At 36.9% G+C, this 18647-nt stretch overlaps 2 protein-coding genes and 1 long non-coding RNA gene across 4 annotated transcripts in view; 1 reads left to right on the plus strand and 2 right to left on the minus strand.

Annotated features, from left to right (window-relative positions):
• Positions 1-11209, minus strand: part of LOC147495015 (cyclin-H1-1-like) — a 28113-nt gene extending 16904 nt beyond the window's left edge. The window contains exons 1-6 of the mRNA XM_086568301.1: positions 11150-11209; positions 10614-10664; positions 10448-10521; positions 9057-9177; positions 8898-8966; positions 8748-8789 (exon numbers count right to left, since the gene is read on the minus strand). Coding sequence (XP_086424427.1) covers positions 8748-8789; positions 8898-8966; positions 9057-9177; positions 10448-10521; positions 10614-10664; positions 11150-11209 — 417 coding nt within the window. The remainder of the gene's footprint in view (positions 1-8747; positions 8790-8897; positions 8967-9056; positions 9178-10447; positions 10522-10613; positions 10665-11149) is intronic.
• Positions 11210-12220: 1011 nt separating this feature from the next.
• On the minus strand, positions 12221-14707 carry LOC147495016 (uncharacterized). 2 transcript variants are annotated; one of them, XR_015200381.1, is made up of 3 exons: positions 14584-14707; positions 13247-13442; positions 12221-12538 (listed from the first exon to the last, which is right to left on the minus strand). It is a non-coding gene; the product is annotated as an uncharacterized LOC147495016 (long non-coding RNA). The 2 variants fall into 2 exon arrangements; XR_015200380.1 differs by having other exon boundaries at positions 12221-13442.
• Positions 14708-14985: 278 nt separating this feature from the next.
• LOC147495017 (ATP-dependent DNA helicase RRM3-like) lies at positions 14986-16172 on the plus strand. Its single transcript, XM_086568302.1, has 2 exons — positions 14986-15424; positions 15535-16172. Exons 1-2 carry the CDS (start codon positions 14986-14988, stop codon positions 16170-16172), a joined length of 1077 nt encoding a protein of 358 aa, XP_086424428.1.
• Positions 16173-18647: the final 2475 nt, after the last annotated feature.

Here is an 18647-nt window from a genome sequence, read left to right on the forward strand (position 1 = left end):
TTACATTAAAATAAACAACAATAATGAAACTACAAATAAACATCAAACGATACTATCCCTAACTACTTCGGTACTGGTAGCGGAGGGCACACGGTTAGGAGATAGCTCCTGAGCTCCCAATGGGCCAAAGACCATTCGCCTTTTCGGCGGCGGCTCGTGCCTCGATGGTGTGTCCTCGGAAGGAGAATCCCCGTGAGGTGGGAATCGCGGCAAGCATGTCGGCCCGAATCGGCGCCGAAGCTTCTAGCTCGCCCTCATCTGTTCCCACCGCCGTCCTCCCATCGATCGGATCTCGGTTATGATGGATAGTAGCCTGTCGAGTCCGGAGGTCTTCGCAGATAGTGTTGAGTGAACGATGCCACGATGAATTACGGCCATGCTTTCTGATCCGACCAACACCTCTCCGGGGCATCCGCATCAAAACAAGTCAAGTCCTCCCTCATCCTCCGAGGCATTCTCATTTCCCCATCCTCCTCGGCATTCTCATTTCCACCATACTCCTCATCCTCTATCCTATCCTCGGGCAACCTCCAAACTCGTTGGACACACTCCTTATAGATGCGAGGATTTCGTGTAGGTGATGTAAGACCTATCGGGCGCTTTAAGCCGCCTCAACTTCTTGAGATGATCTTGGTTATCAACACGTGGAGAGGTGCAAATGGACTTCCCTACTCCCCTAATCATGCTAAGCAAAACTCCAAGATACATAACTTCGTATTTCGCTCCCGGAGTATCCATAAAATGTGGAGGCAGCTCGCACCGATGTCAATCGACCTTCTCCTTCCCCAGATGTTCCGACCAATCCATCGAAATGCAGCCCACCGTTGGTTCTTAGGGATGCTCGGCGAACACAATGCGATCTCGCATTGTAGTTCCTTCGGTAATCGTCACGCTCATCAATGGCTCTATCCCATTATATTAGGACTCCTCGCAACGTGACATCGGATGGATTCTAGGCGAATGCCTAGAATCTCAACCAACAACCCAAGAAGTTACTTCCTTCCTCCTCTTCGCCACCATAACAAAAATTCTAGTCCCTCCACCTCCTTCGTGTTGTAAAACCGCCGGACTAAGTCTTCGTGGTAAAAGGCTTCAATGAAAGTACCACAAGCTATTCCAGCCTCTCATCGATCATTTCACACCGTGAAACTACGGCGTGGGGTCGCCAAGAAATGCTTGCTCGCAAGATTCGACGTTGTTGAGCCATTTTAGAGTTTGGAATGTAGTGGGGGCTTAAAAGGGATGTGGTGTTGGAATTTGAGTCGATCGACCGAACCAAACAACAAATTGGTGGCGCTGTGGTGGTGGCGCCGGGCTTAAAAAAAAAAAATTTAATTTTCGGTGGGTTTTTTGGTGGTGGTTTGGTTTTAAAGGAGATTTGAATTGGATTTTGATGGTTGGCGTGGGTTAATTTGGTTTCTTGTTTAATTTTTGGATTTAGGTTTTTAAGTTTTGGTTTTGTTTGATAATGGAGGTTTGAGAAGATGGATGCGACTGTTGGGGCAAAGGTAAGGGCGCGGGTTGGGCCTAAGCCCAATTCGAAATTTTTGAATTTTTCGATTTTTCGCGAAACTTCAAATCAAAATTGTCGCTTCGTTACCGGTCCGATTTTTGTGAATGAGATATGGAAATGATCAGGAGAGAATTTCCAATCTAATGATCCATAAAACACTCTATTCCGACCGTGGATGACATATAAGATAGTGGAAAATGCCTCGAAGTGCATGACGACGCTATGCTTAACGATCAACTCTAAATTCATGGATTATGTCAACCCGAATCGTAAATACAATTCAACGGCCTAAGCAACTCTAATGGGACATAAAACATTCTAGGACGGAAACACGAACACCCCACCCCCAAACAAAAAATTTTTACAACGAAGCTTAGAAAATTTGTTTTTTAGCAGTGGGTCTTTTAAAGTCAGATTCCCGAGACTTCCTAGATTACTATGTTTATTCTTTAATATATATATATATATATATATATATATATATATATATATATATATATATATATATATATATTTTAAAAAAGAAAAACAATAACAAGAAAGACATAATTCACCCCATAGAGAAACATGGCTCAAAAAATCCGGAGAAAACATGCAAGAGTGGAAAACGTGAATTATGTTAAACGTGGACTTAGGATCCGTACTTACAGCCACACACTCCGTAGGGAGGGCCGGTTACCTTAATGGTGCACTCACCAATATATGGAAATGAAAGAAAATGCACCAAACACAAAAGTTGAGTCGCTTATAGTCGATACTCGAGACTTTATCTAAACATATGTATGAACATGCAGCTTATCATATATCAACAACCGAAATAGTTGTGGATCATTCCATAAATAAATATCACAGAAAAACATATCTAAACACAATCAAGCACCAAGATTTCCTATGACGCAAACCTAGTGAAATGAAAGCTTAAGTCGGATAACCCTATTACGTAACCTAGCATGCACCTTCTTTTTCATTTTTGAATGAGAGGGTGTTCTAGTAAATAAGTGTGGGAAGGTGAATGGTTGTGGAGAATATGGTGGATATGGATAAGTTGTAGAAGGAAAGCATGGAAAAAATGAGGATGTGGGTTTAGCACAAAACTCATTCATAGTGTAGGTAGGGACTGTCTCAAGTCTAAAAATGAAGGTGTCAAATGGTTTGTCTTTCTGAAGTATTTGTTTACTAGGTGGATTTAAAAAATTATGAAGCACAGAAGAAACAAAAGGATCGAGTGCAAACTTGAGATTCCTTTGAAAGGGTGGAAGGAGGGGAGTCGAGGTAGATGTTGTGCAAAGTAGTTCTTGATAGGGTGAATCATCACCTGCTCTAAGAAACTCATCGAATTCCTCATCTAGATTGGTCATATCCACGTTACTATGATAGTCCTCTATATCTTTGAGAAAGTCATCTATCTCATCCTCATCCGTAATATGTGTATCGACTAGTGTAGGTATGAAAATGTTGGAGTCTGAACTTCCAAAGGAAATAAATTTGGGCATATGATTATCAGGGAACGTGTTGTTGAAATAATCTCGAGTGAAGCTCTCGATCATGCTAACCTCTCCATCTATAGACGAATCGGGTAAATGTGTCTTTGTTTTAAAAACATTTACTTCAACAGCAAGATGGCCAAAAGACATGGACATTGAACCATCGTAGCAATTAATGAGCGCATTGGCAGTTGCCAAGAAAGGACGCCCTAAGATGATCGGGACAGAGTCGTTAGCGACTTCAGATCGAGGATGACAAAATCAGCCGGATAGTAAAAATCCTGAACTTTTACCAAAGACATTTTTACCACACCCTTAGGATACTTAATAAACCGATCAGCTAATTGCAATGTCATTTTAGTGGGTTGCATCTCGCCTAAACCTATTTGTTTATACAAATAAAAGCGGAGTAAGTTAACACTAGCCCCCGTGTCTAATAACGCTGTCGTTGATAAGAATCTCCTAAGGTGCATTATGCATCCGGATCTACCGTGGTCCTTGTACTTAACAATTCCATTATGTTCAGATAGAGTTGGGAATTGTTCTGTTAAAAGGCGCCTTTTGGTATATTGGTCTTAAGCCTAGTAGTACACAAACTCCTTAAGAAACTTAGCATGGTGTGGTAGCTTTTTAATAGCTTCGAGGAAGGGAAGGTTTATAGTTAGATTCTTGAAAACGCCTCTAATCTCCTCATAATTAGTATCCCTAGTTAACACGGCTAATTTTTGTGGAAACGGTGGTTTCGCCTATATTTAGTAATGGTATCACCGGAAGTTTAATCGTGGCTTTCTCGCTCTTAGGTTGTGTTGTAACCGGTACCTCTACGCTGGTAGGCTCTTCGGTTTCTATTTCGGTATATCTAGTAAAATAGCGGTGTGTAGGGCTATCGTGGGGTAACTATAGGCATAGTTACTTTGTTATCAACCACTCGCCGTAATCCGAGAGTGGTGATGGCCTTTAGCTCACCTACATTTTCATATTCATTACTAGTATTATCGGTTACCTCAAAGGCCGTGTTTTGTTGTTTTAGGAGTAGGTATTATGTGACTGAAACACACCTTTGGGTTGGGCTTTATCTTGGGCCAACTGTTAGGTTAAATTATTAACGGATTGTAGAAGCCGTTGGTTAGATTGAGCCATGGTTTGGAAAAAGTTTTGGCTCACTTGTATGAAGGTGTCAAGACGATCCGGTTGTGTGGGTGTAGTAGTCACGGGTGGTGACCGAACTATTTCACGTGAATTATTTATGGGTGGATTTTGATAATTATTATTTACCTAACGATACCTCTATTAGCATTATAATTATTATAACTACCTTGACCTTGTGCTTGACCTTGTGGAGGTTGCACTTGGTTGTTGTAATTATTAAAATTACCCCGACCGCGCCCTTGTCGTGGTGGAACTTGGTTAAAATTGTGCGTTGGCCTAACATATTGATTATTGTACCACGGAGGTGTGGCGTGTTGGTTATTTCTCCAAACGGTTGGGATTTTGTCTCCAAGGGGCGTTAGGTTCACTATTAATAGAACAAGCCCGCTCATAATGCTTATAGGACGTTGGGGAGTCGGGATGCTCGTGACTCCAACAGAAACTACATGGATTTGAATTTACATTCATGACGGGATAGGCTTTTGTTGAACGAAATGGCCTCTACCTTTTAGTGAGTGATTCGATTAGAGTTTTAAGCTCGGGATCGTGTTTAATTTCAAACATCCCGCGCCTTAACTATATTTGATGAACTAGCGAGCGGTGGATATCATCACTACCCCCAGTTGTTATTTAAACTTAGTTTGATCCTCTAAAAATTTATAAGCCTCCGAGGCTCCTTTGCTTAAGAAGCTACCCCATTCATTATGTCTAGGACTTCTTTATGGTGGTGTAGAAGTCCTTTGAAAAGGCACCGAACTAACGTGTCTTTTCGCTAAGTTATGATGTGGACACTCTATAAGGAGATCGGTGAAACGATTCCAAGCCTCAAAATGATTCATGAGGATTTTGTCGAAAGAAATGAATCTTGGAAAGCATCTCATCCGTCTTTAGGGGTGGGTAAAATGTTCCATAAACAAATGTGAACAAGTTTAGCCCACGAGTCCACGTAATTAGCGCCAGGCGCTTAACCAAGACGCCTTTATCGGCTAAGGTGAAAGGGAATACCTTTAGTTTAATTTGTTCCGCACCAACCGTAGGATAGTAGAATGTTGTTAGGACTTGTTCAATCCTACGCATGTGCTGATAAGGTTTTTCATGGTCTAATCCATGAAAAACGGATAACAAATTAAAAATATTTGGGGATTCGAAATCCCCAATCGGTCTGCTAGAGAACGATGCAAGATTTGGGGCTATCGCCAAGGCTTTATAAAAGTCCGAGAGAGGAGTCTCTCCTTCGTCGGGCATTATGTCGTGGTGTATGTGAAATAGTAGCTAGAGGTGTAGTGGGTGGTATACTAGATAGACTTGTTTGTTGACGTTGTTGTGTAATTACGCTCGGTGTTTTGTTCGCCGGACCTTAATCTCATACAAGGCTAAGACCAATTTTAGCTAAACACATCAACACTCCAAACTATTCTCGATATACTAGTATAAACCTCTAACAGAGAAGAGAGGTGTGAAAGAAAGGAATACCTGATTAAGGCCCTTGCTTCGCTTTATGAATAGCGTCTTGTTTACGCGTGTTCGTGTATATAACAAGTTAGAACACCGAAAAACTTGAAAAATCAAAGTTCAATCAAAACTGTAGAAATCCGAAAACTCTAGCTTTTGCGGTGCGCTCACTTAGAAGCGCCGGTCGCCTCCGTGTAACTTGAAGTTTCAGTGTTTTAGGGCGGTCGCTACCCACATGGGGCGGGTCGCCGAGTGTTATCTTTTTGGGCGCAGTGCGCTTTCGGTTAGGCCGTCGCTTCCCATGTATATTTTGCGGAACTTTCCAACCGACTTCGAAAACCACAAGATGAATCAAACAAGGGTGGGTGGGTTTAATGGGACTTTAAGAAAAGTACTTGTACTACAAAAACAATGCGAAAGTGAAACTAAGATGGCAGCGGCGCCATTTGATAAATCATAAGATTGATAGTTTACCTACGAAATGAACGATGAACTCAAAACGTAAGTAAACTAAAACTATCTTACGTGCCTATATTTTATCAAAGAATTCTACTCTCAATCCTATGAGATATAGTGGAGTAGGAAGTTCGTTCCACTCCTAGTCCTTCCGCATGCTGTGTTCTCTACGTATAAGTACTCTTAACTAAAAAGTCTAATGAGAGATTTACGAAATGGCAACTAGACTACGATGCAACTACCCACAAGATGCAACTAGTCGACTATTAGGACAACTATGGGAATGCTACGTCGATTCTATGATAAGGAGTTAGAGGGGGGTTGATTCCACCTTAACTCGACTTAATTCTACTAACGACGAGTCGTCGTAATCCGAATTGAACTGCTTCGTAGAACAATATGGTTACTCCTAATCTCTAATTACCATGGCATTTCTACCAATTCATAACTAGTATGTGAACGATTAAACCCATTCTCATGGTGAACTAATCGTTTCTAGAGTGGAAAGGAAATATACGACGACTCTACGATAATCGGAATCAAGCTTTCATCAAGGCTTCTCAACCCCCTCAATGGAGGTTTAGCCGAGAATGATCACGCTATCATTCCCAATGGAGTTCAAACAAGACATGATAGAAAGATTGAAACTTTGCTTGTTTAAACCCAATTCAAAACTACTAATGCAATAATTTGGATTAAACTAATAATGACAAATAATTAAATCTACGAATTGAATCTTGTCTGCTAACTTTGTGTGCTATTTCTGCCCGCGTCCACTTTTCAGCTTTTGACCGGGCTTTAGAAAGGCTTCGTCTTCTTGAATCTTGGCCTTTAATCACGGAACTCCTTAGTAATCGACCTTTGCTCCTTTATCTCGCTAAAGTGGCACATTTATGCACATAATGGACTTTGAAGCCTGAAATGCATAAAAACACGTAATCAGTGTTAACTCTTAATTATTACTCACATAATTGGTCTAATAGTATGACTGTTACAGGGTTAAAACTACAATTTTGGGCTCTTATCAATTATATATGTTTATCATTATTGTTTCGCATGTCAAGAAAGATATATGTTCGGAATGATTGTTGATTATTTTACTTTAAGTTTGTATTAGTATTGAGTGCATAATTAATTTAAGTATATCGATCCATTGTTAATGGTGATGTGTTTCGTTATTGTCCTTTCGGACAATTGCTTTAATTAGGATGTTTATCTAGTTGTTTTGGTGTTTGTATGACTGGTTTCAATGGCGTGTTTGGTCTCGGTATCGTCCTTTTAAACAATAATGTCTTAACCTAAATGATTTGGTATTCGGTCACTGAATGTTATTGTGAGTGCTATGCAATATGAGTTGTAATTCATTTTTATGGAAAGATGGTTTATCTATCGAGTTTTGATATTCGAGTTATTATATTGAACTGTTGAGATATAAAATACCGAACTGTTGATTTGTTCTGTGGGTTTGTTGAGTTATAACGTCGATGTGCTATATTTTTTATTTGTTATGTGGGTTTGTTGAGTTATAACGTCGATGTGCTATATTTTGGAAGAACTACATATGGCTTGATCCCTGAAAGGGTCCGTAGGCAGCCACCTAGCACAACCGCTCCCGTAGAGTTCTTTGTTTCCGATGTTTGATCGTTGTTTTATTTCATAACTATATATCTTAGAGCGTGCTTAGTGTGATATGTTTAATATTGGGTCCTCATGTATTTTGCTTGGAAGAACTGATATTAAGTGATTCAGGTTTAATGTTGTACGTATGTCATTTGGTTACGAATAGACAGATGCAGGAATGGCACTGAGAGTAAGTTTTACTATAACTTAGATATTTATCGCTATAAGTGTCATTAATTCTAGTTGTGTTTGTGCCCACCCGGTTGCTATATTAGAGATATCTTTATTTGTTTAGTTTGTTTAACCGATATTAGTTTGGTACTCAAGTGATCTAGCACTTGTCAAGATGCTTTAGTATATTTCTCTTTTGTATCTCTTTTAGAAAGTTTTATAGTAAGTACTTATTGTTAAGGGTGTAAACCTTTTGATAATTATGGGACTTAGATGTATGTATATTAGTTGCACTATATAAGTCGTGTATTAGGGTTTCTGGGATGTTTGTATATTTATAATTTTATTCTTATTTGAGGATTGGTTACTTGACTTAACTGGCATTGGTCGAGATGGTTAAGTGGCTGGTTCTACGAATCAGTATATCTTTTAGTAGTTGAATTTATAACTGAGGTATGAGGTTTTATATTTGGTTTGGATATATTCTTATTAAATTTTCAAGTTATGACAGGTTATCATATTTATGAAATATTGAAAATATAGAGGAGACTCTGCAAAATTTTTCAGAAAAGTCACGTAGTTTAGGTATATAATTGTTTGAGATTTGGGGCGTTACACTTGACCCTCCCCCTCCAAAAGAAATAAATTAATAAATAAAAGGGAATCAATAACTTAGACTGAACATGTAAGTTAATGTCATAACATCACATCCAAAAACTGGTCATAGATTCCCCCACTTCGCTCTCAGTCAACACCTTAATTTTGAAGACACAACCCCACTTTGTATTTCAATTTTGATTAAAGAATAATAATAAAAAATTATAGTAATAAGTACTAGCATAAACCAAATCAGCATTTCATAACAATTTTAAAATATTGTTGTAGAAAAGTAGAATGCTTGCCTTCAACATTTGCAGCTGGTCATTTTTTGCTTGACAAAAATCCTGGAAAATCAACATCATTTCTTAGCAATAAATAATTCCAAGCCATCTACTCTTTGACAAAAGTATTATGAATATATAAAGATAAAACATAAATTTGTCAGGACTCACCTCAATATCATCAATAAAACCTTCAATCGACCGATATGGTGCATAAACAATTAGATCAAATCCTAGGCCCTGCAAAAGGTTGTTTCAATATATGTGGTCTAAACGAATGAATTTATACAAAGAAGCAACAAATGAGGAGCTTGAAATTTAAATCCATGCCTGAAGAACTATCATCTCGTTGTTGAGAATCATTTGATGATCCCGGTTTATCCCTTTACCAAGCTCCTCGGCCGATACATGATTTTCTTCTATCTTACATGATGTGTATATGCAAGTCAACCTGCATAGACAAAAGTGTGACGAAGATAGTGAAGATCTAAGCTATCCATTCAATCATATAATTATAAAGTTTAAGGCATAAATTACTCTTCATTGGACTAGACACGTTAAAACCAAGTAATTGTCATGCAAGAACATTCAACTGATGAGAACAATACCTCAGTCTTAAAAATAATACGTTAGAGCATCTCTAGGTGGTAGTATCACCTCTAAATTTCTCCAAATTTGCTTCCAAAACTCGGAATTTCGCGGAAATCCAACTCTAGGTGGAAGCAAATCCGTTAGTATCACCTGTTTAGCCGCATCCGTGGATGCAAATTTGGGACTTCCTAATGTCGCCCAACCTTTTTTTTTTACTTTGACCAACACACCGCGCCATTACTAATGTCGCATACGTTTTTTTTTTTTTACTTTTTTAATTTGGCGCGACAGTGGGAATGTCACGTGGGTTTTGTTTTTTTCAACTTATTTCAACTTAGGACGACAGTGGTAATGTCGCACGACAGTATCAATATCGCATGGTAGACCCTACTCCAAATTTGCGACTACTATTTGCGTCTATCTAGAGTTGGTCAAAATTTGAGGATACTTTCTTCAAATTTCGGCCTCAAACATGCAGGTGATACTACCATCACCTAGAGATGCTCTTAGTTGCTATGCAACCTCTCCTATGGCTGTGTTTGGTTTGAGGAATCTTAATTCTCATAAAATAGAGAGTGCGATGAAGAATAGTGAAAAAGAAGAAGAAGAGCGTAGTGGAGACTGAGGAAGGGGAAATTACTCCATCTACTACATACATTTGAGGAAAGTGACCACCAAATCACCAATTTGCCATAAATCAAGTTGTTTTCCCTAATTCCAATACCCTTAGAAGGAAATACCTTGAATTATGTAGTTCCTGCTGATTATCTACCCACAATTTCCATCTTTGTTTTCTACTTTCGCTTTTGTTCACTCCCTATTTACATAACTACCCATGACTTTCCATGAATATGGATTCCTTGAACCAAATACAGCCTATATGTCTCCCTCGTGGAACCACTGAATATCCCGAAAGGGATTTATAAGTCTAGAAGAGAAATTGGAATGCCAATATAGCCGCATTACCCCTACAGAATGCTTAACAATCCTAACAGTTGAATTCTAGTATCAAATGATAGTCTTATTTTCCTCATTTGTCATTCAAAGCTGTTATGACTATGATAAGTTCATTCATTTAGACAACAAAATTCTAAGAAAAATCTGCAAAACTAATGAAAAACATATCTCACATTATGTTTTTCGGATGATGCTCCATTACAGACCATTGCAGATAAAATCGTTTAAAATATATGATGGTTGTTCCCTGCAAAAGATAAATAATTTGAAATTTTAAGAAACAATATTGTTACAACCACATAACTATAGCCTTGTTGCAACATACTAAAATAAGTATACCTGAATTTTGTTTGGAAATCCAAAGGCTCGGCATACTTCTTGAATTTTTGTTCATAGAAGACCAAGATAAGTTGTTCGCCTTTCAATACTAAGTGGCTTTGAACGCTTTTCAGCTAAGATGCAAACAAGATAAGTTAACAAGCTATGAAGGACATATTTATAAAATAACGGATTCAAACTTGAATGAGAGTAACATGAAGTGCATACATTTATTTGGGTCAATCTTCGCTTTCGGGCGTAAGTCAACGTCCCATCAAGATTCACTTCTATCCGTGTTGACCCATACTACAAAAATGAATTTTCAAATGTATAATCTTCAAAAATGATAATCCGGACCCATATATTGGTTAAAAAGTTTCTCCATCAAGATTGGCATTCATACAAAAATTGGATATAGTCAAAGAGTGCTTGCATAGCTCTCGTTAGAAACGTGATATTTTTTTCCATCTACACATTTAACAACAACAAAAAAGAAAGATTAATTCATTATTACGATAAATAACTAGTTCAGGTTTAAATAATAGTATAATTATTACCAGTTCTTCCGGAGTGAAAATCCACTTAGCTCGATGAGTTGATGTTTGAAAATCAGCCATGGTAAAATTCTACACTACGTAAATAGAGAGAGAAGAATTAGAGTGGTTTTATGCTAGTTAGAGTTGGGCTTTTGTTTTTAACGGGTTTAAGGTTCGGTTTTAGTGATGCTCGCGGCCCCGCCTGCCTGACCTGTTGTTTCGTGATGGGCACCTACGTGATTTTCTTACTTATTTATGAGTCGGTATATATATGGAAAATAGTCAATCGGTCATATCAAAACCACCGCATTGTGATGTTACATTCCGCCTCAATAAAACCCCGTGACGGAATCTAACATCCCGGCCCGAGATATTTTATTCACCTTTGCATTGCATAGCTTCACCTTGTTTTTCACCGTTTTGGTGAAAAGGAAGTGAATAAGTCATGAGAAATTTTCACATCCGAATAGTAAAAAAATGGAAAAAAAGTTTTCAAGAAAAAATGAAGCGGTGTTTGAGGGTGACCAAGAACACTTCATAGTCCAAAAACACATGACTATGAAGTGATTCGAAATCAAGGCAAGGGGAACACTTCATACAAGAAAAAGTGATTCGAAATCAGTAAGGAGATTAAAAAGAAAGAAGATTGCTTTAAGATTGTAATGGCAAACCTTTGCTTTGAGATTACGTGGTGGTGAGATTGCATGGTGGTGGTGCTTTGAGGAAGAAGAAGAGGAGCGGTGGTGGGGCATTGAGAATTTGAGATTTGAGAAACAAAAGAGTGGGTGGGGCGGCGTTGAGAATAGATTTGAGGGAAAAAAAACCCTAAACTAAATTTATAATTTTGTATTTATATTTTATAGTTTTAATATAATAATATATTTATATTAATTAAATCGGATTCGGATATTATCCGACTGATATTACCAGCATCCGTATCCGACACTAGCGGTGTAACCCACTAGCCGTAAGTCTACTTACATCCCTTCTATTGGGTTATTGGGACATAACATGGTAGAACATGCATGAATGATATATATATATCAAGAAATACAGTGGGAAAGTATGCAGAGGAAGTACACATAATAAATGTGATGTTCAAGTAAATTTGATTGATAAGCTAATTAGCAACAACATTCATCAATAACCCAAACAAAAAGCTAATAGAACAAGATATATAGGGACTCCAAAGCTAGTACAATAAATATTTTTATGATGACTTTATTTTGTTTAACAAAACACCATCGGTTTTTGAACGAAAAAGTACACAAATAAACACCCAGCCAAACAGATTGCAACAAACACAAAATCCGAATTAAAAACCAATGAAAATTGAAAGCTCAACATAACTCAACAACCCCAACACAATGCCCCACCGAGTTTGTGCTTGTTTTTGCCTTACAAATTGACCTAGAACAGAATAGATTTGAATTAAAACAGATTGTGTTCCAAGTAAGAAATTACGAAATTAGGTGTTCCCACTACTAAAAACACTAATAGGGAAACAGAGAATATGCTAACTTTATAAAATGCAAACTAAAAAACTGATAGATTTTAAAATGAAGAAAGCCATGAAATAACCGCTCAACTCTTTCATCAACCATTATGTTTCGTCATTTTTATATATGTTGGTCATTTCGTTTTAGGAGCATACGATAACTTAAAATCGTAGTTTAGTTTTCTCTTTCATTGCAAACACAAATGATTACATTGCCTATGCAAATTGATACAATAATTGATTTCATCATTTAACTTTTTCAGAAGTGAATATCAAAGTTAAACTGGATCATGACAATACATTTTCAGAAGTTAGTTAAAACAAAAGTAGCCTAAAATCCCAAATCAGTATAACAAAAAGAAACCCACCCAGAAATAAGATAGCTGAAATATATACAATATGGGTTGCAGATCAAACAAGGTGATGAATCCAAGTCAATGAGAAAAGTAAACAGAGCATAGCACCGATCTATCTATTTGGATCATGAATTGAACTAAACAAAAGCAAGTTAATTTAATGTTGTCTAATCTATAATTGGCTTACAAGCAAGACTGCAAGACAATGCCAATGAATCAATGATTACTGCGTCAAAACGTCTATGGATGTTGAAAGGAACTTACCTATCCACAGTGATTGATGACTTCTGAATAAAGAATTTTGAGCCTCAATTGATTGATGCCTGAGTCCTGATTCGTGAAGCTTCTTAATAATAATAATCCGAGAGCGAATCCAAGAGTAAGAAATATCTTAAGAAAATATAGTATGTGTCTTGTAAAAGATTTTATTCTTCATCATGGTAAGCAACATAGAGAGGATCTGCACATCAAATCCAACATACAGCAAGGCTAAGTGCAAGAGTGTGATAACATACTCCAAGATTGAATTAAAGATTACATTTGAAAGCTCTATATATTACCAATGAAGAAAAGAAACAACAAACATGTGGATTCGCACCAGCTGATAATTATCAAATAATCCTTACAATGAAAGACGGTCTCAAAATGTGAACATACACGCCTTTTGGAAAAAAAATCACATTTGATCTAACCAAAATGCAGTTTGAAAACAGGCAACCCAAATAAAGCAATTTGCTAATTTAATTATTAATTCCGTGCTCTTAGATACTATTTAAACTGCTTAAAAGTTTACAACATCAAACCACCAGTTTCTCTTGTTCCCAATAAGTTATCAGAAACAATATATCATTTAACAGTTGAGAGCTCTAATTCACACCATTACATGTTTCTGATCTGAGTGAACCGAGAACTGTCGTCAACTAAACAGTTTGGATCCGAGGGATATACGAAAATACCAGTGCTCCCTTGCAAGGTCACTAAAATTTCTTACTAGAAAGCTTCATAAAAAAGCAGGTCTAGTGAGCATCAACACAGAGAATCATCTGAGTCAAGACATGCCTACATAAAGCTTTCAGGAGTGATTGAAGTCTTGGTGGATCAACAGCAAGGTGTAAGAGGGTTGAGAACCATCTGTTGTTGAAGTTCTCGACTGGGTCAAGACATGCCTACATAAAGCTTTCAGGAGTGATTGAAGTCTTGGTGGATCAGCAGCAAGGTGTAAGAGGGGATGGAGTGGTGTTTGGAGTTTTAACGTGAAAGGAAATATAACAACTGGAAATGACACCATTAAAATTCTTTTCACAGTCAAACTCTGATATGTTGTTGAATCAGGAGACCATGGAAACGTTTCGTCATTGTATCATCAAGATTTGGATACATCTAGTCAGTATCCACTATAGTCGAACCTACTCCCCGAAGTCGAATCCATTATCTTATAAATGATAAGAAATAGAGAGTGGAAAAGAATTGTTTACAAAGGTGCATTTATAGATGGTGCTTCTCTTCCGGAAATGGTAATAACGAAACAAGAAATTGTATATCCGACCAAATGTGAAACATCTTATTCTTACACAAACAAATAGATGAGAGAAGAGACATACCTATGGTAGGAATTATTTTAGAGCAATTTATCTACCATATGCTTCTTTTTTTGTAGCGGAGCATTTCAAATTATAATGAGAACGTAAGGAAATCTTTCTAGAGCAATTCCACCTTTTTCAGCCTCAAGAACTCACGATGGTATAACAAAGCACTTGCACTACGCAGATTCATGGATAGAGGAGAGATGTTTGTCTGCAAATGAGAGAGAATTGTGAATTTGTGCTAAAGTACTTTTTTGTCTTGGTAAAAGAATCAACGGGGTTTTTTTTGCAGTTCATACTAACCTAAATAACGGTATAATAACCTAAATAACGGTAAAGAATCCGAAACATAATCTGGATTATCACTCTTAGATTGTGAGAACAGTTTGGAGGAGAGATTGGGAGAGGTTAGCATCAACAATGGGGCCCATGTTTGTCCCTGGGGAAACTGTGGAATTAGGAAGGAGAGACTTCAACATTTCACACAATTGGGCTGAAGGTTTACATCGATATCCAAATATAGAAATTGATAGAAAATTTGTTCATGCTCTGCGTGGTGGAAATGAACTAAATCATGAGCCTCAAACCGTTGTAACAAATCATGATTTATCTAATGAACAAAGACTGGCTCATGATATAGTTGTTAGAGCACTACAAGCTGGAATATGTATTCGGTTAATTGTTTGTGGGGGAGCAGGCACAGGCAAGTCCACACTCATAAATGCAATTGTGTATTCAGTTACTGCAATTTTCAGAACAAACAAAACAGTACGTGTCATGGCTCCTACTGGAGTTGACGCTTTTAATATTGGAGGTGCAACCATCCATCATGAACTCTCTTTCACTGTGGAACAAAAAGGTGTGAAAGAAACTTCCAAAAATATTGAAGGTGATCAATGTCGACGTATGCAAGAAGACTTTAAAGACACCAAACTTATCATTATTGATGAGTACAAAGATGGTCGCCAGGCGTGCTTGCAAATATTGACCGGCGTTGTCGAGATATTTTCGCAAAGAACGACCCATTTGGTGATGTATCTATTATCCTCGTTGGTGATATGCGTCAATTACCTCCTGTATGTGACAGTGCATTGTATGTCCAAGGTGGGTCTATTCAAAAACAACATGGTGGAATTGTGTATTCTAGTTTCGATAAATGTGTTTGGTTATCACATATATTTCGACAAGCAGGGGATGACCAAGCATCATTTCGAGAAACACTGTTCAGACTCAGTAATGGAACTTCAACCGTCAGTGATTGGCAATTATTTCTAACTCGGGATATTTCCTCGCTCAATATGGATGAGGTTAACACCTTCAAAGATGTTTTGCGTCTTTTTCCTACCAAACAGCCTGCACATGATTACAATCTCACCCGACTTATTGAGCTTGGTAAACCAGTTGCTCAAATTGTATCACTAAATAATTGTGAGATCGCTACCAAGGCTTCGTCAGATGATGCAAAAGGCTTGGAGAAAGTTCTGTGTCTATCACTTGGTGCACGTGTTATGCTTCGTTCAAACATTGCCACCACAAATGGACTGGTTAATGGTGCAATGGGCACTGTTGTAGATATTGTTTACGGAAATGGCTGCAAATCACCATAAGATATACCTCTTTGCCGTTATGGTTGACTTCACCACTATCATGGTGCTAGGTTCCGGCCCGATTCTAATACAATACCTATTACTCCACGGACATCAAATTGAAGTCGGTAATGCTTCATGCCAAATAAGATTCAGGTTCCCCTTGTACTATGTTGGGCGATAACAATTCACAAGAGTCAAGGCCTCACTCTTGATCGAAATGCGGGTAGATACCGTGAAAGGGAAAGCCTCGGTTTGACTTTTGTTGCTTTGTCTCGCACAAAAAAGTTGTGTGATCTAGCATTTAGCCCTATGTTCTCTTTGGAAAGACTTCAAAAGATTAGAAAATGTGTTGGTCTTAGAGGCCGATTGCAAGAGGAGAATCGTTTGTTACACTTGTCTGCTTCAACCATTTGATGTTCTATGAAAATCTGATCATTGAAATGTTAATTTATTATTTTTATCTCGGTATGTAGTATTCATCTTTCTACTTTTATTTCTATTTATATTGTTTGCAAATTCACTTCATCAAGATGTTTTATATTTCTCATAAATGAATATCTAATGTCGTTATCATGCTTAATTTTGTTGTTTGGATTTATATAGGTTCTTCCACAAGTAATGTATAGGAGGACATTTTTTGATGGTTGCTGCAGATGGATTTTGTCACTTCAGCTACTGCCTTTTATATTATAGTTGGTTGGACTTTTGCTAACCCCCCTCTCTGTGTCTTTTGAGTTGAGTTGAGCAGTTTGTAAAGTAAATAATTGTGCAACTTGTTATATGTATAGTAGTTTAGAACCTTTGCGATTTTGTTACTTTGGTTCGATGTTGTTACTTTGGTTCTTCTTGTCATATGAGAGGTTTAATGATTCTAGATATGACAGGTTTTTTATGATTTAATATTGAAAATACAAAAAGACTCATTTAAATTTTCATTCAGAAAATATGTGTTATGATTTTTCTATGTTGAGAATATAATATTTGCTTCTAAAGTAAATAACTGTGGTAACTTCTTATATGTTTAGTGTTTTAAATCCTTCGGGATGTTACTTTAGTTTTCTGATGGTGTTGTATATATGTATTTTTGGTTATTCAAATAACAAAAGACAAAAACATGTTTCTTTGGAATGACAGGTTCTATGATTTAATATTGAAAATATAGAGAAGATTTTGCCGAAAATTTCGTTCTTATCCATTTGGATAATGTAATATTGCTTTAAAATTAAATGTATGTTGATAGGATATTATTTGACTTAGCTCCAAGCATAAAAGGACTCTATTGGGCTGCCCATCGTAATGCATAACTACTTAACAGGGAAAATTTCTGCAAATACTAGCTTCTTTCATTGTTGGGATAAAGGTCCACTTCTTCACATTTACCACACATGTAATTATTTATATATAATTATGTGTACGTGCTAAAGCGTTACACATGTTAATACCATAGCTAGTAAATTCGTGGACGGGAAAAGTTCGATACGGCAATTATTCGCCTAAGATTCGAAATTTTCAACAATAATACTTTTAAATATTCGGTCCAATAAAACGCCAACGGTAAAATTACGATATATGTGTTTTAAACAGATATAATATGAATGCATTCCTTTAAAATTCGACTATATATTTTACATTTAAAACTTTGATATATAAGTACATAATGTTTTTATTTTTATTTCTACAATTTTATTCGTGAAAAAATAATACAAATGTCAAATTTTTTGTTCTACTTACTATTACTAACACATTTATTTTTGGTTCCAACTAAGGCCCGGCCCGTTTTTTTGAATTTCAAAGATTCAGACATTATAATTCGGCAATTATAAGGTAGGCCCAACCAATTCCCGAATTAAACCGTATCATTCAAAAATTCATGACTTATTCGCTTTTTATTCGGCCAAACCTTATAATTTTATGAATAATTCGCTAATTACTAGCTATGGTTGTAGTACACATTCGTAAAATAGAAAAACAAACAAAAAAAAAACTAATCAACATTGATTCATTCGGCCTGTTTGTGATTGATACATTTGGTTTTTTGGCGCCAAATGTTGTTGAGTTGTTTAAAAGGGGGCAGAAAGTGCTAGACAACAATGTGATGATAGTTGGTTCTCATGAATATTTATTTAGGAGGATTGATTTTGCTATTCAAAAGGGACTTTGCGGCCCAATTTGTAGCGTGTTTGACCTCCAAATCATTTGTTTGATTTTTTTTTTTATATCAATAAATATATTTTTTATTAAAAAAAAACCTATGTGTATGACCCACATGTGGGCCCACAATATAATTTTCAGTTTAAAAAATTCGTTTGGAATTTCGATTAGAAAATGTTGAAATTTATTTGAAATTTCGTTTGGTATTTTAAATTTCTATAGGGACAAAACTGGACGTTAAAAATCTCTCCATTGAAACTCTAAAGGGGATGTCCCAATATGCTGATCCCTTCAGATCGCCAAGACTTTGAATCCCGCGACGAGCATTTACAAAATATTTTA

Source organism: Coptis chinensis, chromosome 6 (assembly GCF_015680905.1).
Source record: "Coptis chinensis isolate HL-2020 chromosome 6, ASM1568090v1, whole genome shotgun sequence".
NCBI lineage: Eukaryota > Viridiplantae > Streptophyta > Magnoliopsida > Ranunculales > Ranunculaceae > Coptis > Coptis chinensis.

Bases quoted from the DNA above. Each gene is read 5' to 3' on its own strand.
- LOC147495017 (XM_086568302.1), top strand. From the start codon at position 14,986: ATGGGGCCCATGTTTGTCCCTGGGGAAACTGTGGAATTAGGAAGGAGA. The intron at 15,425-15,534 runs GTGTGAAAGAAA...GATGGTCGCCAG, and splicing joins TTTCACTGTGGAACAAAAAG to GCGTGCTTGCAAATATTGAC.